The sequence below is a fragment of the Hesperophylax consimilis genome, chromosome 9 (assembly GCF_061612785.1).
Source record: "Hesperophylax consimilis isolate HC1 chromosome 9, BYU_Hcon_1.0, whole genome shotgun sequence".
Classification (NCBI taxonomy): domain Eukaryota; kingdom Metazoa; phylum Arthropoda; class Insecta; order Trichoptera; family Limnephilidae; genus Hesperophylax; species Hesperophylax consimilis.
The window spans coordinates 8,981,832-9,006,538 of NC_142844.1; the positions used below are offsets into that span (position 1 = coordinate 8,981,832).

Consider the following 24,707-nt stretch of genomic DNA (forward strand, 5'->3'; position numbering starts at 1 on the left):
AGTGCTTTGCTAATTTTGTCTCGAGTTTGAGAAGATTTGACAGCAGATTTGGTTGGAAACTAGACAAACAATGTAAATAGATAAATTGTTTATGTCGGGAGATTGTTTATTTCTCGAAAATGTTAATTTCACAAAGATATTTTATCACGTGTTGGCATTTGTAATAGCAAGCAAACACTTTTATCTCGTAAGGTCATCAAGTTCACTCGACCCAGCGCAAATTGATAGTATCAGTAGCAAGCTAGTTGAAACTTTGCAACCTTAATTATTCTAGTCTAAATTTCTTCATTAATGAGTCACATGGGGAGTGCTGCAGGAAAGCAAAGTCCACCAAAATATGAGGTAACATAAAAATTACATCTAACTGATCCCAACCGTCTGGAGCCAATGAGACTGTGGCGTCTTCAATTGGAATACGGGGAAGGGAAAATATGTGAAGAGGGGAAAGAAATGTGAGGAGGAAGATACTGGCTATTGTACTCTGGTCACCAAACACGGTTAAAACCATGTCCGTGGCCTTCCATCAGGGCGATACTGAAAGTATTTAACATTCTAAACCATTGTAAATTCAAAATCTGCTTATAACCTTTCTTTACATCTTTTTATTTTATTTTTCTTTGTTTTAGTTTCTCAACTCTCTTTTAAATTTTTATTTATATATATATATATATATATAATCGATATATATATATATATATATATATCGATTCTCTAGAGCATTAATTCAACAAAATCAAAACAAAATTTCATGGAATGGAGAAAAAGCAGACATGTTTTTTTTTACATTAATTTATTTTTTAATCTTCTATCTATTTCTACTCTTCCTTTCAATTTCTATTTTTTTAAATATATTTTTGATTCCCTGGCACATTAATTTCACCAAATCAAAAGTAAGATTTCACGGAATGGTTGAAAAGTTTACATGCATATGCATATACATATACTTTTTTCTTTTTGCATATTTTTTGATTCCCTATTTGTATTTTTTTTTGCTTATTTTTCTTCTCTATTTTCTTTTAATCTCCTTTCTTTCTTTTATCTATTTTTGATTCTCTCGCTTATTAATTTCATCTAAATAAAAAGTAAAATTTCAATTTGATAAACTCACATGTCAATAATTTTTTACTATATTGCTATTTTTGAATTATCATATTTGAATATTCTTTTAGTCTATTCTCTACGTTTATATTATTTAAAATATATCGTTTTCAACTTTTTATATCAACCAAGAAAACTTTTCAAATTATTTATAAAGTGCAATAATTAAGTTAAAGTCAATAAACTAGACAAAAAAAGAATCGCATTTAATAAATCTGCCTATTTCTGACTGTCCTAAAACAGGTTAATCTCCTAGTTGGACAGCCAAAGATCACTGTAATATGTAATATGTCATGTTTTTTAAAAATTAATAAATAAATAAAATAAAAAATAATTTCTGAAACTTATCGAACACATACATATCATAGTAATTATTTTTGGGTATTATGCCATATTGCGCTACCTTCTTCCTTAACCAACGTTTCAGACAGCATTGAAGTGTCCATAATCAGTCACACATCTGCCCGGATCTGGCCGTGAAGACAATATTAGCGATTCCTAATCGAAAATTTGAAACATCAGAAAAAGATACGGTCATATCCAGGACATGAACCCAGGACCCTTGCCTTCCCGGGTACGAAATTATACATAAAAATAAGACCCAATAAACACATGCGGTGAGAAGATGAAGACAATGTTGGTAGTTCTTATATGAAGTATGATACAGTTAAATATGACCGAAGGAGATAGAGCCCCATTAACTCAGTTGGTAGAGCTGTGCCCCGTCAAGGCAAGGGTCCTTGCGTTCAGCTCCTAGATGTGACCGTATCTTTTTCAGATTTTTCTATTTCAAACTTTCCTTTAGGAATCTCTGATATATTGTCTTCAATAATTAAATATTACAAATTAATCAAATACAATTTACTTGCGCACATCGGGATTTACCCAGGATTGTAACTACTCAACCACAAAGGCAGAAATATGTAAAATACTACAGGAAAATAATCCAGTTATTCAAAGATTTTAATTTATGAAGTAAATTTGAATAAGAACAGTAAAAATGTTTGGTACCTACAAAATGTGTAATTCTGAATACCGTGAAAAACGAGCGAGTGGAACCACCAATTCTTCGAATATTGCATCCATTTCTTCTTCTTCTTGGCGTAAATGTATTTTGCTTGCATTTCAAACATCGCCCTAAACCTTTATGAGTTTCCTTTACGTTGTCTTATCTTTTATTGTACGATATCGGTTCCGATTTCGAGGAGAAATCGAAATGAATTTCGTGGCAAATTTCTTCAACGTTTTGCCAATCTCTACGACCACTGTCCAATTGTTCCTAATACCCACGTTCAAACTCAAAGTCAAATGTTTGGCTAAATTTTCAAACATAAAGCCCTTTTGAGGTATCAGCAAGCGGCGCGGAACTATAAAAAGTAAACCAGTTATCTATCTACCTATATAATATATAGATATTTTTTTCTTATTAATAACACACATATATATAACACACATATATATATTTGACCGGTCGGTGGCCGAGTTGACATCGCGCTTGGGTCCCACTCAGGCGTAGTGTGTTCAATTCCTCGGCTGGCTAAGTCCTCCATCACAGCACAAGCAATATTTTCAACTTACTGTGGTGGTAGTAGGAGATTTTCAAATATTGTCAGGTTATTCGTAACCCGGGAATGTTTGTCTTTATTTCTAAAAATAAAATAAAAAAATATATATATGTATATACATAATTTTGAAATTCTGCACATAAAACAAAAGAAAATTTACTATGTATATCTGAGTTCAAAAAACTCTGTAGGCAACCCCAGGGACTTCAGAAAGTAATATATAAATGCAAAATTCATGGAGGGAGTGAATTTGTACTGTTTTTAAATACTTTATCTTTTATTTTTTCTCGTTAAAGGGTTTGAAAGGTCTCAATAGAAAACCATAATATTGCTAATGAATCCAAGGGAGCCTGCTATGCCTCAATACAAAGGACTACCCCATCAAAACCGTGGTTTCAACAACTCTCCCATTTCTCCTAAAAAATAAAAAAAACATCACTTATTTGAATGAGGATTGGACATTTTTCGTTCCTTCTCACCTTTTTAAAATTCACGTGCTTGACTCTTCAGATTTTTCATTCCGTGGTATAGAAGTGGGAACTTTAGATGGCATATTTTTTGGTTGTCCTTCTCTAAACAAATATCCTCTCTTCAATTAAGCCTTATCTTAAATTGCATCCCCTCCATTCAATATCTCATCTCTTTTATGTCTGAAGTCCACTCCAATCTTCCATATAAATTTTAAATTTACCAATTTACTTCCCCAACTTCCTCTTCTCCTACCCAGCCTCCTTTCAGCCCCACAACACACCTCAATTGGGGATGCCAAAGTCTAACTGGCTCCAGACGATAAGAAGCAGAATAAACAAAACGAATATATAAATTCACCATCCCTCTCTCAATGATTTGAAAAGATGATCTCAAAGATATTAGAAGAACGAGATGTGCTATCAGCAGTTCATACTGTGTGAAATTGTTTTGCCCAGTGTCGCCGGTTTTGTTCACCAATACTACTGCACACCTTCGCTTACGCTAAGGTATCCGCACTAATACATAGAACAGATTTCTGTGCGTACACGTCCCGATAGTATTCAAAGTACCCTAATTAGGTAGTACTCCGCCTACGGTCCGGCGGCCAACAAAGCATATCTCGTTCTTCTAATATCTTTGGATGATCTAGATCAAGGCTGCCCAACCCCAGGCCCGCGGGCCACAGTGTGGCCCGCGAACGAATTATAAGTGGCCCGCGTGAACCATTTTCAAAAAACCAGCCAATCCGCCAATTTGAAAAAGTGTCGCGGGCCCGCGGTAAAACAAACAATGCAGCTTGCGCGCGGTCACCAGTGTTGCCAACGAAGGCGATTTATTGCTATTTAGGCTACTCAGAACGAGAATCAGCGACGAAAAAACTAACCTATTGAATTTACTTTTTAAACAAAAATACACCGGTTTTTGAAATAATATTTTTTAGGTCCGAAATGGAATCTTGTAGCCACACCCCCCCCCCCATGGAATTAATTCGAAAAATTGTTGTGGGGAATCACATATGATGTTTTTGGGTGCGCGCTATCTTTTCTCAGCGAAGTTCCGTAACAACCCCCCCCCCATGTATTTCAAATATTTTGTGGGGAGCACTCATTTTGAATTTTTTTTGTGGGGAATTATGTTTTATAGAAATTCTCTAAAACCCCCCCCCCCCATGGAAATAGGAACAGTCAGGTATTCAGTGGCCCGCCAGTGATTCAAAATCGTCAATTTCGCCCAACTGTTAAAAAGGTTGGGCATCCTTGATCTAGATCTAGAACATCCATGTGAAAACTAGAAACATTTGATTAAAAGATACTACAAAATTCCAAGGGTAAAATTTATTGTTGTATAAATAATATCAACGGCTTTTGTGGTCGAGGGGTAAGGCTCTCGACTAGTAGTCTGGAGGTCGCAGGTTCACACCTCTGCGAGCGCTTGTAATTTTTTTTGATGAATTTGTGTTATTTTACAGTTTATTAATTAAAAATAATATAAAGTACTCGTATATTTTTGTTGTTTGTTTTTGGGGTGTCACGGCACGGCATAACACCCCAAAAACAAACAAAAAAAATGCTTTTAGCCGTGAAAATCTAAAAACTTACCCTACTCGTATATTGGCGATACGTTCAAGAGTGGAAAATACTCTCAGTATCGCCCTGTGTAAGACCACCATTCAGAAATGAAACGTTGCTTAAAACGGCCCTAGCTGTGTTTGGTAACCAAATCTGAATAGCCAGGTACTTCCGTACATTTTTTTCCATCTCCTTCCTCTTCCTACTACCTTCAATCTCACTACATATCTCAATTGGAGATGCCGTAGTCTCACTGGCTCCAGACGGTTTTTGAGAAGTTGGGACTCTTGTGCGGTATTCACATTAAAAAAAGTTTCTGGACCAATGATCTCTTCCATTCTGAATTGTTGCATTTCTGGGCGGTATTGTGATTTTCGTTTTCTCGAACCGTGAACAACAGCTGGCTGTGGCAGAACAATGGCAGTCGGAAGACGGTCAGTGGTCGGAACCTCGGCAAATGTTTATTATTGCTACAATTTGTGTGCACAGGCCAGCCGAGTTTTCTGAAGCGCACTTCCAGCCAACTACTTCTTTGGGGCACTTCAAATGATTCATCCAGGAGATAAGAATAAGTTTGGATTCTGCTTTCTTTAATTTAATGAGTAGCATTCCAAATGAGAGTATTATAACAAAGCCCTCGACAAATATCTTCGTGATTTTAAAATGAATTTCAGTTTTTGTTATTATTATCTACTCAATGTATCTATGTGCTTAACTTTGTTACAATTATTCACTTAATATAAAATAATCGGTTGACGAACTGCCATTTAGCCGTTCAACGGGACTAAACATTTAAATAAATAAATACTAAGAATAAAACTTATTATTATTTTGAAGTGAAACTTCTTTAGCCGCGTCATGCAATTTCGAGAACCGGAGTAAAACCAACTCATGACCGAAACGAAAATGCGGGACCGATTAAAGTTCATTTGATCTAGTGAAAGTTTTGAAGTAAGATATAAATGTTTTTTAGGTAATCTCGACAACTGGCGTTGGTGGTGTAATGGTCAGCGTAGTTGCATTCCAAGCAGTTGATCCGAGTTCGATTCTCGGCCATCGCATATTAAATTTTTTTTTTGGTTGAATGTTAATTTTATAACTCATTGTTTGTAGTCATTGTTCTTTGAAATTTTTAAATTTTTAATCCATTGTAATTTTAAACATTATTTATTTTTCATATTATTTTTTTCGTCATTTAAATTATATTTTGTACTGGGGTGACATCTATCGGCAGAATATTTTTTAATTTTAAATTATATAGTTTATGGGGGTGACATCTATCGGCAGAATATAAATATATATTTTTTAATCTATTTAATTATATTGATTACGGGGGTGACATCTATCGGCAGAATCTTTTAATGTTTTTTGTTTTTAACGCCTTTTTTGAAGTGAAACTTCTTTAGCCGCGTCATGCAATTTCGAGAACCGGAGTAAAACCAACTCATGACCGAAACGAAAATGCGGGACCGATTAAAGTTCATTTGATCTAGTGAAAGTTTTGAAGTAAGATATAAATGTTTTTTAGGTAATCTCGACAACTGGCGTTGGTGGTGTAATGGTCAGCGTAGTTGCATTCCAAGCAGTTGATCCGAGTTCGATTCTCGGCCATCGCATATTAAATTTTTTTTTTGGTTGAATGTTAATTTTATAACTCATTGTTTGTAGTCATTGTTCTTTGAAATTTTTAAATTTTTAATCCATTGTAATTTTAAACATTATTTATTTTTCATATTATTTTTTTCGTCATTTAAATTATATTTTGTACTGGGGTGACATCTATCGGCAGAATATTTTTTAATTTTAAATTATATAGTTTATGGGGGTGACATCTATCGGCAGAATATAAATATATATTTTTTAATCTATTTAATTATATTGATTACGGGGGTGACATCTATCGGCAGAATCTTTTAATGTTTTTTGTTTTTAACGCCTTTTTTTTTTCAATGGTTGACCATAATATCAATCCACTAAGTAATATTTTAGGCCTGTAGCATACTTGAAAAGTTAAAGAATGATATAAGATTGTTTATGATGTTAACGATAAAAAAATAAAAAAAACATAAAATTACCATAAAAAATGGGCCAACGGCACGCGGTGTTCCCAAGCGGTCACCCATCCAAGTACTGACCGCGCCCAATGTTGCTTAACTTTGGTGATCGGACGAGAACCGATGTGTTCAACATGGTATGGTCGTTGGCAAACGCTAAACAATATTAATTTCTATTCTACCTGCCAATAAATATATGAAAATTAGTATAAAAAAGCCCTAATAATACTGAAAACATTAGCAAGGTGTGTGCGACGTTGATAAAAATAATCATTACATACGCGCTTGAAAAAGATCGTAATTACATCCATAATTTTGAAGGAATTTTTTTTTTCAATGGTTGACCATAATATCAATCCACTAAGTAATATTTTAGGCCTGTAGCATACTTGAAAAGTTAAAGAATTTTATGATATTATTAATGATAGTAAAGATAAAAAAATAAAAAAAAACATGAAATTACCATAAAAAATGGGCCAACGGCACGCGGTGTTCCCAAGCGGTCACCCATCCAAGTACTGACCGCGCCCAATGTTGCTTAACTTCGGTGATCGGACGAGAACCGGTGTGTTCAACATGGTATGGTCGTTGGCAAACGCTAAACAATATTAATTTCTACTCTACCTGCCAATAAATATATGAAAATTAGTATAAAAAAGCCCTAATAATACTGAAAACATTAGCAAGGTGTATGCGACGTTGATAAAAATAATCATTACATACGCGCTTGAAAAAGATCGTAATTACATCCATAACTTTGCAGGAATTTTTTGAAGTGAAACTTCTTTACGCGCGTCATGCAATTTCGAGGACCGGAGTAAAACCGACTCATGACCGTGACGAAAAAACGGGATCATTTCGCTATAGGAGCCTAGCTAATATTATATACCTAGTTTAGGTCACTCTCCGAACTCAGCTTCGCGGTCTAGAGGCAGAGCGCACGACTGTGGTCGTGAAGAACCGAGGTTCGATCCCCGCTTTAACTAATTTTTTTTTTCTTTTTTTATAACTTTTAATTTTTTTTATCACATGCTACTTATAAATATGTCAATAGACAGAAAAAAAGAGAGAATGAAATGAAAAGAGAGAGAGAGAAGAATATTAGAAGTTTCACTTCTGTCTTGCGTAGGCTTGACACACCCATTTTTTTTTTTTCAATGGTTGACCATAATATCAATCCACTAAGTAATATTTTAGGCCTGTAGCATACTTGAAAAGTTAAAGAATGATATAAGATTGTTTATGATGTTAACGATAAAAAAATAAAAAAAACATAAAATTACCATAAAAAATGGGCCAACGGCACGCGGTGTTCCCAAGCGGTCACCCATCCAAGTACTGACCGCGCCCAATGTTGCTTAACTTTGGTGATCGGACGAGAACCGATGTGTTCAACATGGTATGGTCGTTGGCAAACGCTAAACAATATTAATTTCTATTCTACCTGCCAATAAATATATGAAAATTAGTATAAAAAAGCCCTAATAATACTGAAAACATTAGCAAGGTGTGTGCGACGTTGATAAAAATAATCATTACATACGCGCTTGAAAAAGATCGTAATTACATCCATAATTTTGAAGGAATTTTTTTTTTCAATGGTTGACCATAATATCAATCCACTAAGTAATATTTTAGGCCTGTAGCATACTTGAAAAGTTAAAGAATTTTATGATATTATTAATGATAGTAAAGATAAAAAAATAAAAAAAAACATGAAATTACCATAAAAAATGGGCCAACGGCACGCGGTGTTCCCAAGCGGTCACCCATCCAAGTACTGACCGCGCCCAATGTTGCTTAACTTCGGTGATCGGACGAGAACCGGTGTGTTCAACATGGTATGGTCGTTGGCAAACGCTAAACAATATTAATTTCTACTCTACCTGCCAATAAATATATGAAAATTAGTATAAAAAAGCCCTAATAATACTGAAAACATTAGCAAGGTGTATGCGACGTTGATAAAAATAATCATTACATACGCGCTTGAAAAAGATCGTAATTACATCCATAACTTTGCAGGAATTTTTTGAAGTGAAACTTCTTTACGCGCGTCATGCAATTTCGAGGACCGGAGTAAAACCGACTCATGACCGTGACGAAAAAACGGGATCATTTCGCTATAGGAGCCTAGCTAATATTATATACCTAGTTTAGGTCACTCTCCGAACTCAGCTTCGCGGTCTAGAGGCAGAGCGCACGACTGTGGTCGTGAAGAACCGAGGTTCGATCCCCGCTTTAACTAATTTTTTTTTTCTTTTTTTATAACTTTTAATTTTTTTTATCACATGCTACTTATAAATATGTCAATAGACAGAAAAAAAGAGAGAATGAAATGAAAAGAGAGAGAGAGAAGAATATTAGAAGTTTCACTTCTGTCTTGCGTAGGCTTGACACACCCATTTTTTTTTTTATTACAATTATTATCTCTCGTGTCATTTTAAGTGATCAGATATAAATGATTAGGTACCCAATCTTCCTCTCCACCACCCCTTCAGCTTTACAAAGTAACCTAATTATGGATCGTAGACCGTAGATCGTCAATTGCGGAATTGACGTAAAAAAAAATAATTGAGAAAGCACTTTTTTATTTTCATCCGAGGTAGGAAATTATGAATAATAACCTCTTGATTCATTGACGTCCAACGACAACTACCGATTCCGGTCAACGCGCACCGTTTATCGCGTTCTAATAGTTGAACAAGTTTCAACGAGATATTAGTAATAATTCTCTAAGTGTAGATCTATGCTTCAAGGGCGCTTAAATATGACTTCTCAATACTTACTTGCTTACTTCATTATACAAAGCGTATAATTATGCACAGATAAAGCAGGAAAGACTTTGATCTCATCTGCTTTTACAAAATTATTAATGGTATGATTGACTCACCTACTTTATAACTCACCCCTTTCAATATCCCTTCCCGTGTGTTCAGAAACAATGATTTGATTCTCCATCAACACTTAACAAATTATGGATACCATTGACCAATATCCAAAATGGCCAGACTTTTTTGGTGTAAGTCTTAGGACGGGTTGTTTCGGACAATTTGAACAATTCTTCAAATTTCAATGTTCATTTTTAAGTTCTGTGAAAAAAATTTCAAGTTCTGTTATTATTTCAGTTTTGTCAAACAACTAACCTATAATGATATAATAATAGAACATAAATAGGAATTTCACAGAACTCGGAAATTAACGTTAAAATTAGATGAATTGTTCAAATTCTCCAAAAGAACCAAAAGAAGAATGTTTGCAGAAGTCGTCAACTCCATCAAAACTTTGTTCTTATCTTGACATGAAATCATAATTATTGTTTTTTGTGCCCTATTTTTATCATGGCTTCATTTTTTTAAAATCGCTTTTTTCTCATTTCACCTTTTATTAACTTTATGTAATATGCATTGTGTTTTAATTGGAAATAGTCCGTTAATAAATAAATAAAGAAAAAACATTTTTCCCTATAATACCTATCATGTATGTCATAAAAACAGTTTTCTTAGAAAGTTTATTATTGGAGAAGATGCAATATAAAAAGCACTGCACTTGACATGATTTAACATTTGCTATTTTATACTTCTTTACTATTGATATACTTTTATTAGAAAATTAGTGGCAATAGAAGAGTGAAACATTAAAAAATTAAAAAATAATCTTAATCTAGAATGCTACCGAAACGCTCATTTATTTACACACTATTTTTGTATTGCCGAATTTCTAATTTTATAATGACTGAAAATTTGTTTGTTTTAATGTTTTAAGTACAACTATTTGAATTTCGAATTTGTTTTTTTTTGAATTAATGAATAAACAAAAGATATAATGAATTAAGGAAATGAGGTGTGGAAGTAGAAATTAACCTACTTCCTGACATTCGACAGAACTGAAACTAGCGGATGACAATATACAAACTTCCAGCAGTTAATGTACGAAATAAATCTCGGTATCATCCAATTAGGATTTGACTTAACCGCGGTTCACTCATTTTAGTCAGTCCCTGGGGAGGAAGGTACAATCCTCAGTCAAACCATTTAACAAACACTACAAAATATGGGATAAAATCTCATAACTTTATTGCCTACACACTCTATAACTCTCTTCCAGATATACTCGTATATATAAAAACAGCCAGAATGTAAAGAAAATTCAAAGTGATGCTTTAATAGTGAATATTTTTAAATACATATAAAAACAAAAATAAATAATTCTTGTCGTGTTGTTTAATTGTGTCCTGGGTCTTTTTTTCTCTCTTTTTCTATACCTTGTATTTGTAATCGAGCATAATCTATTTTTACAAATGTATTAGTGGGTAAGTACCTTTTTGTATATTAATACCTTGGCTTTGTGCTTACGTGTCTGTTTCCTTTTTGTTTTTTCTTGTTTGATCTACTTAACCTCCCTTTTTCTATTTTTGTGCTGTTTTACTTATTATTTTATTTGTGAAACTTATAATTTTCATATGAAAATACCAGCGTAAAATTGTACCTATTAACTCCCACCTATGTACTGTAAGTGCCTCCTGCTACAGTAAAAATCTTTTGTTTATTGTTTTTTATTTTCATATCTAGCGTGATATAAATTATTCTATGAAGTGGCGCCTTGAAGAACTGCAGTCATCTCGCAAACAAGAATTTGTCCACATCACATGAAACAGGAAAACAATTAAATTTAATAACAATTGAGTTAGAACACAATCGTAATTTCTGAAACATTTCTTTATTTTCATAATACGGTTTTTTAATCAAATTGTTTTACAATAATTTTTCATTGCTTAAAATCCCTTTATACACTATATCATGTTTTTTTTAAATAAAAACAGTCGAAATTTCATTCATATCATCAGATAATGAAAACATAAAAGGACTTATTTTTAGAATCACATTTACATAACGGCTACTTGATATAAAACATTATAATATATTTATATGTACAGAATATTTATACACGTTTTTCATTATTTTATTTCATGATTTGATCAAGAATTAACTTTCTAGTTGTGACTACATACACCATCATATTTACAAACACAAATACTTTACAATAGTTGAAGAAAAGATCAATCAAAAAAATATATTCTAGTACACAGTAAGGTTCTCTAATAATTTTTTTCAAACATGTTATTACAATAAAATAAATGAGTAATTTGTGATATGCAAAAGTTCACGAATACCGGCTACAATGTTAATACTTTAAATCAGATTTGTTTCATTTAAGAATCTGTAGAAATTAATGTTATGATAAAGAGTTTAAAACACTACAAGTTTACATATAATTTTGATGGTAGAAATGAGTTTCTAAAACCAATTTTATTTCACAAGGATATCAATTAATTTAACTTTAAGGCAGTAAAAATGCTTCAAGACATTTCACACAAAAGACAATGATGATTTGACTACTATCCGTGAACAAGAATCTATATTTTTATAGTACACAGAGGATACGATTAGAATAATACAATTTTCAGCTACGGAAAAACTCTCCGTTGCTGCCTAATCTCTTCATCATAGAATTAGTGGTCCAAGCTGACATGTTGCCGCTAGGGTCTCCCGGGCTGATGGCCAGGGGGGATGCGGCGTTAGACAGTGAAACAGATCCCGTCACGGAACCAGAGCTGGCTGTCACGGCCACGGAGGGTTTGTTCTTCAAAATTGACCTGGGGTTATTATCTTCGGAACTAGAAGGGGTTACGGCACAGTTATTGCTAAACATCATGGGATCCGTAAAACGCGCACTGGTCCCACCTCTGTCTCTACTTCCACTCATATTCTCACAAGTTTCCTTCATTTTACACAATTGTTCCTGTAAACTTCTATATTCTTCTAAGAAACGTTCCAGTTGGGCAGCGTGGTAGTCGTAGGTCAAAGGCATTGAGGGGTTGGGAACTGCGATGGGGGCTCTGGCCAGCTCAGACCTCGGCAGGCCGCGTATTTCAAGAAGCGGAGTAGCGCTGGCTGGAGATCCTGGTAAACTCGGTGCTCCACGGATGACTGATGAGGATGCCAGATTCAAGAAACTGTTTGATCGCTGTCCTGGTTTAGGGTTACCATTCGAGAGGGCGTAGTGGGAATAAGATTCTATCGACAACCTTCTATTGGAATTGCTTCCTAAACTTGATTCTCCTCCACTACTACCGTACCGACTTTCTGGAAGTAACGGACTTTGACTTGATTCAGAATCTCTGTGATGCCTGTTATTATGGCTTCTCATATTTACGCCACCCTTTCTGGGTAATGTATAAAAGTAATTATCCCTTCTCTCTTCATTACTATAACCGGGTAAGGTTTGATTGGTAGGTTCATTGGGGTTAGAGTTGGAATTAATTTCAAGCAGATCTGGGTAATTCTTATCAACTTCCGACGTTAAATTGTTCTGGTCATCAGTGTGATTGTTGGTCACCAGCGGGTTGGTGGGGGGGTTGTAGCCGCGGGAAGTGGATGAAGGTAACAGTTGCCTTCTCACGTGATGAGTTTGGGGCAATACCTCGCTGGAGTTGTTGTTGACTTTGTTCTGAGACTCAGTGCTGGTGTAGGTGTTATAGACTTGGCTGCAAGACGATATGGATTCCGGTGTGAGTGCGATTCTGAAAATAATTAAATTTACCGATTAAAAATGAATTCAACAAAATGCTTCGAAGGTTTTTCACTTGTTATCATTTGAAAATGAGATGTTAGTTGCGATATCGCTCTAGTGGATTTTTGTACAACTGGGCTTTATATACACAATTTTAGAATTAAAACAGCAGATAAAGATAATGATTCAACCTTAGATACTTTAAATTAGTGTTCAAGAAAACTGAAGAAAAATAAACATGGAGGTTTGTTAATTACCTTGGTTCTCTATACTCAGATAATCGGGGAATATGTAAATCTGTTTCTTCTTGTTTGGCTAGCTCTCTGGGCGCAGGCCATGTAGGCTGAGGCAGGCCCCTCCAGGCCCCCGCCCCTCCTCGAGCCTCTGAACTCGGGGTCGGAGTTTCCATATCTTCATCGTACGTCTCTGCCTCATCCTCAGTGTCCTGACTCGGTACATTCCTGTAGTCACCGCGTTTCCTCATAGCCCCCATCATTACCGTCACTGCTTCATTTCTGTGACTAGAATTGTCATTTTCAATAGTGTTGGCGATGGAAACGTGATTCACCTTGTGATTCATTTCGATCTTCTCATAACTATCTGCTCTATGACGCGCGCAAACTGCTTGACGAGGGCGAGTTTTTTTACGGGCCGCTTTGATACCAAGGAATAGTAAACAAATAGTCAATATTAGTAATGCTGCCGTTGCTCCTGCGGCAAGAGCAAAGCTCCCACTAGCGCTCCCCCCAACACGCTTAGCGACTGCCAGCTTGACTACGGCTTCTGCTTTTCCAGCGACATTTTCTGCCGCACATGTATAGAAACCAGCATCTTGCGAGTCTGCCGCTACAAGAGTCAAACTTGCTATACTTCCTCGTGCTCTCACTAAATAGGTCCGCCGACCGCTACCAGATGTAGTGTTTGCGAGGATTCTATTTCTCAGTAGCCATAGAACTCGAGGCGTCGGCTCACCACCAATGCGGCAGGTTAAGGTCACATTATCCCCTTCTTCAGCCGTGGACTCAGTTTCTGCAGGTTCAATTTCTGGAGCACAGGCAAACTCATCAAGTTCCATCCGTTCCCACGATCGACCAGCTAGCCGAGGAGGAAATCTACAAGCTGGTGGTAATCCGAAAGGAACGTTTTGCTTCAACATCCAATCTCTGAGAGGCCTTAGTCCACAAGTGCAATTCCAAGGATTATTCGCGAGTTCTAATCCATGAAGACTTGTTAAAGACGTGAGAGTCGATGATTTCACATCTGATAGCCTGTTGCGATCCAGCTTGAGCCATTCGAGCGTTTGCTCTAATCCACTAAAAGCTCGTGGCTCAACCGTTCCGAGTCGGCAATCTGAGAGTTCCAATCTTACCAGTTGCGGGACGTACACAAATGCCTCATTAAGAACTCTCTGAATGGGATTTCCACTCAGTTTGAGTTCTCTCAATTCTGGAACTGAGTCAAATATGTGCGACGGAACAGCACTGAGTAGATTGTAACTAAGATCTAGTTCGACTAGATTGATAAGTTTTCTGAATGCGAAGCGGTCAATAGTCTTGAGACGGCATTTGACGACGTAGATCTTCTGCAGGTTGAGTAGTCCAGCTGCGAGGAAGGCGTCCCTTGGGATTGTGGCGAGAGGGTTGTCTGTGAGGTCCAGCAGCTGCGTGCCGGCATCTAGGCGCGAGGGAAGGCGGGTGAGGTTGGCTCCAGGGCATAGCACAGACTCCTTGCCCCCCTTCCACTTGCAGTCGCAGAGACGAGGGCACTGCGCCTGCGTGTGGAGGGCGAGCACGCACAGCGCGGCTAGCACCAGCGCGTGCGCGCTCATCCCGTCACCGCGGCACCGTGGCAAGGCCTAACTATAGCTGGGTACTGTGCAGGGTACAAGGAATCGAAAGATTCATCTGAAACAATGGAAATATTGCACGATTAGTAAGAAAGTTACTTGTGTTATATTGTAATGCAGCCCAATTCCTTGAATCCCTCAAAAGAAATATGAAATTTCAATAAACACTTAATTATAAAAAATATTACAATTTTTTAAATCGATAAGAACAAAAAGTCTTGAAAATAACCATTATTCATCAGAAGTATGACTCTAAATTTCAATTTCACAAAATTTTAAAAATAACATCATTATTAGGATTTACATAAATAAAATAATTGAACATAAACGTTCAATACGAGACTGCTATCATAGAGCTATAATGAACATAATATTTAATAACATAACTAAATGCTTTCGCAAATATAGAACCTTGGAATTTGACTGAAATCTGTATATTTTGGTTTTAGCAAACATTATAATATTATGGTCTCGAGCCCTAAAAAACCTATGAAGAAAATCCTTGATTCCGAGCAAAAACGGGTGGATAGATTCGCTTGTCTTAGTAAACGGATTGCGATCTTTGAAGCAAGCGTGAGGTGGGAATGTTGTCATTGTTCTGCCGAAATTTTAATGGAAGATGCTTCAAGGAACTAGCATCGTTGATCACTTCGGCACCGGTGCACAGTCGAGAACATGCAAAACGCGCAACAATCATGTTTACACGATTCGATGGCCTATTTTTACTTTCAATTTCTATGGCCTATTTTAAATGCTAATTTTGTTGAAGCAATTTTTTGTACAATTATTAATATTTTCAGTAAACTGTGATTTATATAATGATTCACTACAGAAATCAGCAATCGCTTTGTTACGTGAGAACGGGTCGCTTTTAAGTCGTAGATCGTTCTTTGTTCAATAGCTCGGTTGTGAAATTATTTGCCGGCTTCGGTGTTTCACACCTCCTACTACCTCGATATTTAGGTACACTTCGTACTGTCCTTCAAAAGACCCCCCACACAGCATTCCTTAAGATAACAAGGAAATAATTTCCCTCGGGGTCTCCTTTGAGGAGTTTGATATAAACATATAATTCAGTACAAAGTTTCAAAACGGTTCAGGATTTCGGCTAAAGCAGTTAAACTACATTAGATTTAAGAATTAGTATTTCAAAAATAGTATCCATGAATCAATTAAATTGTGATGGATGCTGCGATGCGTGGGATGCAGATGATTAAATGCTTCGATTTATTTCCTCCTCAGCTATTGCTCTAATTCCCGCGTATGAATCTAATGAATTCCACTTGACTGAAGCGGCTCGCCTGGATGAGAAATAGCACCAGCAAAGTGTTTCATTAGGGATGGTTGGATTCTACTGGTAAAATAGGGTACAAAACCTCCCTAAAAAGATTGGCTGGAAGGGACGGTGGCTAAAAAAGAGAGTGAGACGCTTGGCGAGCTGCCCACACATCTCTCTTCCTGTCTAATGAAATGCACGTCCTTTCTGGCGGACCAACTTTATAACCTCCAACTAAAGCCCCTAATGCCACCATACTCGTATCATCCGTATATTCTGACATATTATCTAAATATTCTCGGGATATGAATTGATAAATTGTGGTAAGACTATTCTTTTACTTTTTAGTTTTTTTTTTATTTATTTTAATAATTAATATGTTTCCCTGCCATCATTGTACAATTAATGTCCTGATGAAGCGAACATCGCTCTCGAAACATGTTGATTTAAAAAAAAAAAAATAAAGATTATCATGGTAAAAACAAGGTGTTTTTAATTATTTCATTAACATATTTTTATCATTCCCATATTGTATTACTTATCTAATATTTTGCTTTGTTATTTACACATAATGTTCTTAAGTTTTATTATCTATCCATTTCTGCTTCGCTTTGGATCACTCTGATTTTTTATCTGTCCAAATTATAATATGCATTTAAAAAAAACTTTATACCCATAGACATACAAGTCAATGTTCATGCCGTATTCGGTAAAATTATTTTTCCCGTACAAACTGATTAATTCAAAACGTAGCTACTGTCCACATTTACACATATTATTATTACTAATAATACAAATACTCTAATTTGTTTTTTTTATTGAACTTTAAACACGACTTTAACAAGCAAGACACAGTGCAAGAGTTATGAAACCGTACACGATACTTGTCATTTTATAGAAATACACAGCTGCTGTGACAGACGTGTAATTTAATTTAGGACATGGTAATACAGTAGTGGCCTGTGCATTTTGCAGTGACGTTGCAATTTGCTGGAGAAATTCGCTTCCACCGAGCTACAACTTTTATATAGGTCAAATTAGACATATTATTCAACTCACAGCGTAATAATTTGTTTTTGCTATAAAACACTAGTACGTGTTGTTTAATTCGTTTCTAATATTCACACTCGAGCTCCAGTTTTTGTTGAGTTATATTATGTTTTTAAGGATGAAATAAAAGTTACTCATTCCTGCTTACTTCTCCTTGCCTAAAACGGAATACACATCTGTAAATTAGTACCAAAAAAATACTAGTTTGGTCGTTTAAATTAAAAGCAATTTTATGTTTTTCAAACTTGTAATTGATTCTGGAAATCCGCTGTGGTTTATAGAAATATGAAAAAATAATATGTACTAATTACCTCATTTCATATATTATTTAGTGTTTTATCAAAATTTAAATTTATTTTATCAGTACTTTTTTATATTTAATTACGAAGACCTGCTTAAATAATTTTACGTTAAAAGTATTCGCTGAGTGAAGTGTGCGCGCACTTTTGTAGGCCCTGAAAAATATGTAGTAGGTTCCTAGCAAAGGATGGAAGAGGATTTGTTTTACTTTTCGCCAAAAAACTGCACCCTCAGGAACAGTTGTTGTGAAAATTAACGACCACATCAAGAACACAGCTTGAGAAACTTGAATCATAAAAGGATCTTCACACTTCTTTATTCCAAATTTTAATGAAGCTTTCTTACGATGAAACGAAAAAGTAGGTTTCTCATAAAATTTTATCGATTGCTCATTAGTTGAGAAGGGTGAAAATTCTCTACTTAAAAAATATAGCAAAATATGAACATTTTATGTAACAATTATTGTTTCCTGTTATTATTTAATTTTTGGGAAATGGATAATTCATTTTCAAAGAAAAACAAAATGGAGCCAAGTGTGGTGCCCTTCATGGTTTCCCCAAAATTATCAAATATAACAAGTTATTATTTTTATTGATCAACTAATGTTTAAAAGAAAAAGTTTTTAATGCATGGCACAACAATAGCACAAACAAAGGATAACAAATTGTTATGAGCAATAATTATTTTCCTGAAACACTCATGTAAAATCTAATAAGCAATTATTATTGAATGGTCAATACTAGGACGTATTGAATTAGTTGGCAGGCATAAAATAAGTTGACGTATAATGGCAGAGCAGCTGACCGACAATCTGAAGGCTGCGGTTCAATTCTCGTTGGCGGCATCTATTTTTTTATCGATTATGATTTTTTGGTAAACTAATGCTTAAGACAAGATTTTTTATGCATAGCACAAAGGGTAACAATTATTTTTATAAGCAATAATTATTAGCCTGAAACACTCATCCACATTGAAAAATCTCTTGATAAAAGATACATGACGCCAACGGGACTTGAACTTGAACTTAAAAATAATTGTTACCCTTTATGCTATGCATTGAATTTCTTGTCTTAAACATTAGTTTACCAAAAAAATAATAATTAATATTTGACAAGTTCAAGTATCTTCAACAAAAAATGTAGACAATTTGTCTCGACGCCATCTAGTGAGAGAGTTAGCACTTACAATGTTTTTCTCGTATAAAATAAAGTTGGTTGTTTTCAGGTGAAAAAATGTAACAAGCAGTAATTGTTGAATGAAACACTAGTATATATTGAATTATTTCGCAAATAAGAGATAAGCTGCCATAGCTCAGTGGTCAGAGCTGTCGACCGGAAATCGAAAGGACACGGGTTCAAGTCCCGTTGGCGTCATGTATCTTTTATCAGGAGATTTTTCAATATGGATGAGTGTTTCAGGCTAATAATTATTGCTTATAAAAATTATTGTTTATTTTTTATCGGTTGATTTTTTCAATTTGTATTGGTGTTTCATGTTAATCATTATTGATTTTAATAATACGTTATTGGCAGTTTCGTCAGAAGCGTCAAACGTCAAGGTGACGGTTACGTACAAGTATTAATTAATTGAAAATGTTGAATTGAAATATTAACTTTAATATTCATTTGCAGTCCGCATGTATTTTTAACGCTTAAACGGGAGTAAACTCGTTCATGAGGTCATTAGCAATAACTAACAACTTATTTCTATGTTTCTTGAAGCGGCAATGAGATAAATTAATTAAGTCTATAGATCGTGTATACGATTTGTTTCAGTTCAAATAACTTAGTTAGTACACTCCCATTCATTAAAAGCCAGTTATTTTGCACAACGAACGAAATTATCTAATTATTTATTGTTATTAAGTTTAATTTGTAGAACTCCATTTTATTTTTATTTTTTATATATTCAATAATATTGTTATTGGGTTTATAAAAACAGTTTATTTTTAAACAAGTTCTGCTGTGTAATTATTATTACGCGTGACAGCTGTTTCGCCCTCTGAAGGCATTATCAAAAAAAAAAAACGAAATTATCAAAAAAATCGTATATATTTATAACTCAAAACTTACTAAAACACCTTGTGCATCCAACCTAGGAAACGCTTCCTTGCAAATAGAGAGGTGGATACTTCGAACAAACTTCCACAACATTTTTTTATTTTTTTTTTTATTAACAACATTTTTGATACATATACAATTCAGGTACATACATAGTAGGGTGTATCGATTTTTAACTTTTTTTTTGTTTTCAAATTCCAAGTTTAGAAAAAGTAGCTACTAGGTACCACAACTTACCACAAAAAGTTTTGGATTTTTAAAAAAATGTTTAGGTCTCCCGCACAAGGCTTAAAGTTTTAATTTTTTTCAAAAAATATTTAAAAAAATTTAAATTAAAAAAAATAAAATCGTAATTTTTGTGTTCTGAACTCATTTTATGCCTTCTGTAAGAAAATTTAAATTAATTCCGGTGGTTTAAACTTAAAAAAAAACATGGTTCATATATATACACAAAATTACAAAATTTCATCAAAATTAACAAACTTTAGGGCTTGTGCGGGAGACATAAAATCCATTTTTTATAAAAAAAAATCGTTTCTTACTTATTTTTATGCTCTAATATTACTGTTTTTTAACTTGGAATAAACACAAAAGTTACGATTTTATTTTTAAAAAATTGGATATTTTTTGAAAAAAATTAAAACTTTAGGCCTTGTGCGGGAGACCTAAACATTTTTTTAAAAATCCAAAACTTTTTGTGGTAAGTTGTGGTACCTAGTAGCAACTTTTTCTCAACTTGGAATTTGAAAACAAAAAAAAAGTTAAAAATCGATACACCCTAATACATAGTAATATAGAATGAAAGAGTAACAAAAAAATCCCACAAAGGCGAAGCCTGAGCGTGGGTATTATAGTGTAAGGATAAAACAGTGGTGTTTAAAATATATTTTTTTTAAACTTGTTAAATGTATCTATAGAGATCAATGTGATTGGTTTTTTTTTTTAGAGAAGTTTTTATTTTTTCTTCTTTTTTTTAAAATTTACAAACATATACACACACACACACAGCCACACAGACACACGCACACACAGACACACGCACACACACTCACGCACACACACACACACACACACACCCACACACCCACACACACACATAAGACATAGATGCATGTATATATTTCTTTGATTTAAAGAAATTAATCTTTAATTTACAGAAAGACATGTGGTTGTTTAGTTATTTAGAAACAGATGGCTTAATTAATTATTAATTACATTAATTGTTAAGGTTGATGTGAGAAATAGTTAGAATGCAGGTGAATTCTTCAATGTCTTTATCTGATTTTTGTCATTGATTTTACTAAAATAAACCAATTTAAAGCTCGATTGGAATCTTATTTGGAGAGAAGAAAAGATTTTCATATTCAACAATGGATTAACTATTCACAGAACAACTCAATTATTATTAAATTATTGTGAAATCTGATATGAGAGCATCAAGAGAATGCTGGATGTTCATTAAATAATAATAATATTGGCAGCATATCCTCCAACTTGGAAGCCGCGCTGAAAGTAGGGGCTTTTATCAACCGACTGTTGGAATCGTATTCTGACCGTGCTCGCAAATATTTAGACCGTATTTCGTCAAATCGTATTGACATATTAGGTCTTTATCGATCGTCCGTGCTAGACCTACTGTTTTATGTCTTACCAATAGAATCAATGATTTCCATACTGGTTTCAAAGATTATTAAATTAAAAGTCAGCTGGTTTTTTAAAAGCTTATGAATAAAAACATCAATTAAGATACTTAAAAATTTATATTTTGTTGAAAAATAATGGTGTCTTAGCATTTCGAAAAGGAAATTTGGTTTAAATTTTGCCCTTTTTTTGTTTTTTTATTAATATTTGTATTGCATATTCATGGATGTTTCTTCGGTCGAGTTAAACCCGAGGGGTAGGTACCTACCCGTACACATGAATAGTAAGTACGTTGTACTGGTGTTTGTCTGGCCATCCGGATTGATTGGAGAACTGCCAAGTGAATCAAAGTTGTGGCCTTTAGACCCCCCCTTCCCCTCCCTCCCTACCAACACGCCCCCGGAGGACACTTTTGGCTCTGGTGGCCGGAACGATAATGGCCAGAGGTTCCACTAGGTTAAGAAAAATCTCTCTGCCGGGACCTAACTTTCCCAGGAAAAACTTTTGGCTTCGGGACGTTTCACTTGTCATCTTCGTGCATGGAATATGTTACCGGTGTTTGTGTGGAATCCGTAGCAAATTCATTTCATATAAAATATTATAATATTTACCAAATTTATTGAAATTAACTTATATAATTTTTTTTTTTATATTATTTTTATCGGTGAATATTATTTTAATTGATTAAATTGTGAAATAACACAAATCAATCGAATAAACTTTTCTTGCACACGTCAAAATTTTAACCCGCAACCTCTGGATTGCTAATCGATAACCTTACCCCTCGACCAAACAAAAACATTTGTTTTGTTTTCAAGTACATTTTTTTTTAATAAAAAGTATTTCATATTATATTACATTGAAGAAATAAAAATTATTAAGTATTTACGTCAGATTAAAAACAGAATGAATAATTTAGACTGTGCAATAGAGGTGAATGGAGAGAGCACGATTGATTATCAGGAACTTGTTGATGTTTAATTGAATATTTTTGAATGATTTTATACAATTTTTGATGCTTTCAAATTTTCTGACAATTTTCTTATTATTTTATTAAATAAGATCATTATTATAACGGTTTTTTTAATTTTATTTCTACTCTTGTACATATAGTCTACCCTTTGCATAAATAATTAGCACCAGTAATACAGGGTTTTCCAATAAGAGGTGTTATTTTGAGATTCAATCGTAAAATATCAATGGTTTCGTTGCTTGTGTTGCACGTAGCGCCGTTTTATTGAAAGTAAACGTTGTCCTGATTAATATCATCCAATTCCGGCCATAAGAAATATTATTTAAATATTATTTTGAAACAATAAATCCATAATAATTATTTAATTTTCATATTTATTAAAAAAATAATCAGTCATGATATGATAGGTGTTACTCACAATAAAGGTGAAAGGAATTAATATCCTATCTTTAGTTCTAAAGTCGATCTAAAATGCTTTATTTAAATTTGTTTTAATTTATTTCATTTTATAGAACATGTTTTTATTTATGAAATAGCATCCTCAGGCTTTACGAAAATCCTTTGGTCACCAAAGCGATAGCCTCTTTGTTGAGATACACAATAAAGCATGTGGGCGGTACAAACCACACACGTACACACGCGTGCAGTACCTACACCCACGTATGCAGTTCCTACACAAAACACATATATTCTATATGTGAGACACAAAGGCACTCCTCTGGGATTAGCCTTTCCTGGTACGATATATTCCTTGTCCCTGTCGTTGTGCCGGTCCCCACTGCCGGACCACTCTGGTCCGAGTTACGATGAATATAAATTTTCATCGATTTCGTTCAAGTGGCCACATCCCTTTACAGTGGCACGAGTATATTCAGGCAGCGGGAGAGGGAGTTCGATTGAACGGGCCATTTGTTTAAACGAAAAGCCTCTTTAACATCCAGACCGAATGCAAAACACTAGAATTATCTGGAATTATCCATCTAATTTCACATTCGGTAGATTTGCAGAAGCATTTATATCCATAATTTTTTACTTTCCTTGCAATATGTTAATAACTATTTAAACTGAAAAAAATCTTAATACTGCACTGCAAAACATAAATACTAAACTAAAGCAATAAAAAGCCTCTTTAACATCCAGACCGAATGCAAAACACTAGAATTATCTGGAATTATCCATCTAATTTCACATTTGGTAAATTTGCAGAAGCATTTATATCCATACATTTTTACTTTCCTTGCAATATGTTAATAACTATTTAAACTGAAGAAATCTAAATACTGCACTGCAAAACATAAATACTAAACTAAGGCAATAAGCCAAAAGAATATTATGCTGCTTATTCCCAGTTTGAATCATGAATACCTTTTCACAACGAAATATGAATATATCATGAAGCTAAACTACATAATACTTTTTCCAAATCAAACAAAAAATTGACAGAAATGAATGTATTTAAAACAGAAGATTCTTATTTCTAAGCAGAAACTGCCTCCTGTTTTATATTATGTTTTAATATTCGTGTTTTGTCCTGTCCTGCTGTTATTGTTATTCTATGTTTTATCATCACTTTGTATAAACAGTATATTTAGTGTTTTATATGTATTTTTAGATCTGTATTGATAAGTTGGAATAATTTTAAGAAAATATTTTAAATTTATATTTATTAAAATTAAAATTTATTATTATTTTAAATTTATTACTTTTTATATTTAAATCATTGTCGGTACCTTGAGATAGGTATCTTATTGGTACATTTTATTGTTTTATTTCAATCTTTAAATTTTTATTTTTATTTTTACTTTTTCCTAATAAATTATGGTTTGTACTTTAATACTTTATATTTTAAACTATTCACTTTACAATTTACTTTTATACATTATAGTTTTTATACACTACTTATTACCTTACTTTTTACCTATTTTCTTAAATTTTACTAACATTTATACTGTTATTCTTCATGTTGTTGTACTATTATAAGTATGTCAATTATGTTAATGGCACGTGTTGTGCCGTATATGTGTAAATAAATAAATAAATAAATAAAATGAAAACTAATACTACAGTACCGTTTTTAAGTTTGTTATAGTTAAGCGCAGAAGTGAAATTACATTAAACTGCGCTATATAAATGCCATGTTATTATTATTATTATTATTAAAGTAAAAACATCGCTGAGAGACCTGAGAAAACATTTTGAAAACCTTCAAATAATTATTTTAGTATGCTTTAT

General features: G+C 33.9%; 1 protein-coding gene and 4 non-coding genes across 5 annotated transcripts; all 5 read right to left on the reverse strand.

Moving 5' to 3' along the window:
- Positions 1–6,788: 6,788 nt before the first annotated feature.
- LOC149420873 (5S ribosomal RNA) lies at positions 6,789–6,907 on the reverse strand. The gene has a single exon (XR_016302646.1). It is a non-coding gene; the product is annotated as a 5S ribosomal RNA (ribosomal RNA).
- A 323-nt stretch (positions 6,908–7,230) lies between these two features.
- On the reverse strand, positions 7,231–7,349 carry LOC149420874 (5S ribosomal RNA). The gene has a single exon (XR_016302654.1). It is a non-coding gene; the product is annotated as a 5S ribosomal RNA (ribosomal RNA).
- Positions 7,350–8,050: 701 nt separating this feature from the next.
- On the reverse strand, positions 8,051–8,169 carry LOC149420875 (5S ribosomal RNA). Its single transcript, XR_016302647.1, has one exon. It is a non-coding gene; the product is annotated as a 5S ribosomal RNA (ribosomal RNA).
- Positions 8,170–8,492: 323 nt separating this feature from the next.
- On the reverse strand, positions 8,493–8,611 carry LOC149420876 (5S ribosomal RNA). The gene has a single exon (XR_016302655.1). It is a non-coding gene; the product is annotated as a 5S ribosomal RNA (ribosomal RNA).
- A 3,494-nt stretch (positions 8,612–12,105) lies between these two features.
- On the reverse strand, positions 12,106–15,157 carry kek3 (leucine-rich repeat, immunoglobulin-like domain-containing kekkon 3 protein). Its single transcript, XM_089635136.1, has 3 exons — positions 13,587–15,157; positions 12,501–13,339; positions 12,106–12,425 (listed from the first exon to the last, which is right to left on the reverse strand). Exons 1-3 carry the CDS (start codon positions 15,155–15,157, stop codon positions 12,220–12,222), a joined length of 2,616 nt encoding a protein of 871 aa, XP_089491262.1. The 3' UTR covers positions 12,106–12,219.
- Between the last annotated feature and the right edge of the window lie 9,550 nt (positions 15,158–24,707).

What these genes read in the sequence shown, in the direction of transcription:
- kek3 (XM_089635136.1), bottom strand. Translation starts at nt 15,157, where the DNA reads ATGAGCGCGCACGCGCTGGTGCTAGCCGCGCTGTGCGTGCTCGCCCTC. An exon ending in TCTGAGTATAGAGAACCAAG is followed by an intron (nt 13,340 to 13,586) that starts GTAATTAACAAA and finishes AATTATTTTCAG; the next exon opens with AATCGCACTCACACCGGAAT. An exon ending in GAGTGGAAGTAGAGACAGAG is followed by an intron (nt 12,426 to 12,500) that starts GTGGGACCAGTG and finishes CTAGTTCCGAAG; the next exon opens with ATAATAACCCCAGGTCAATT.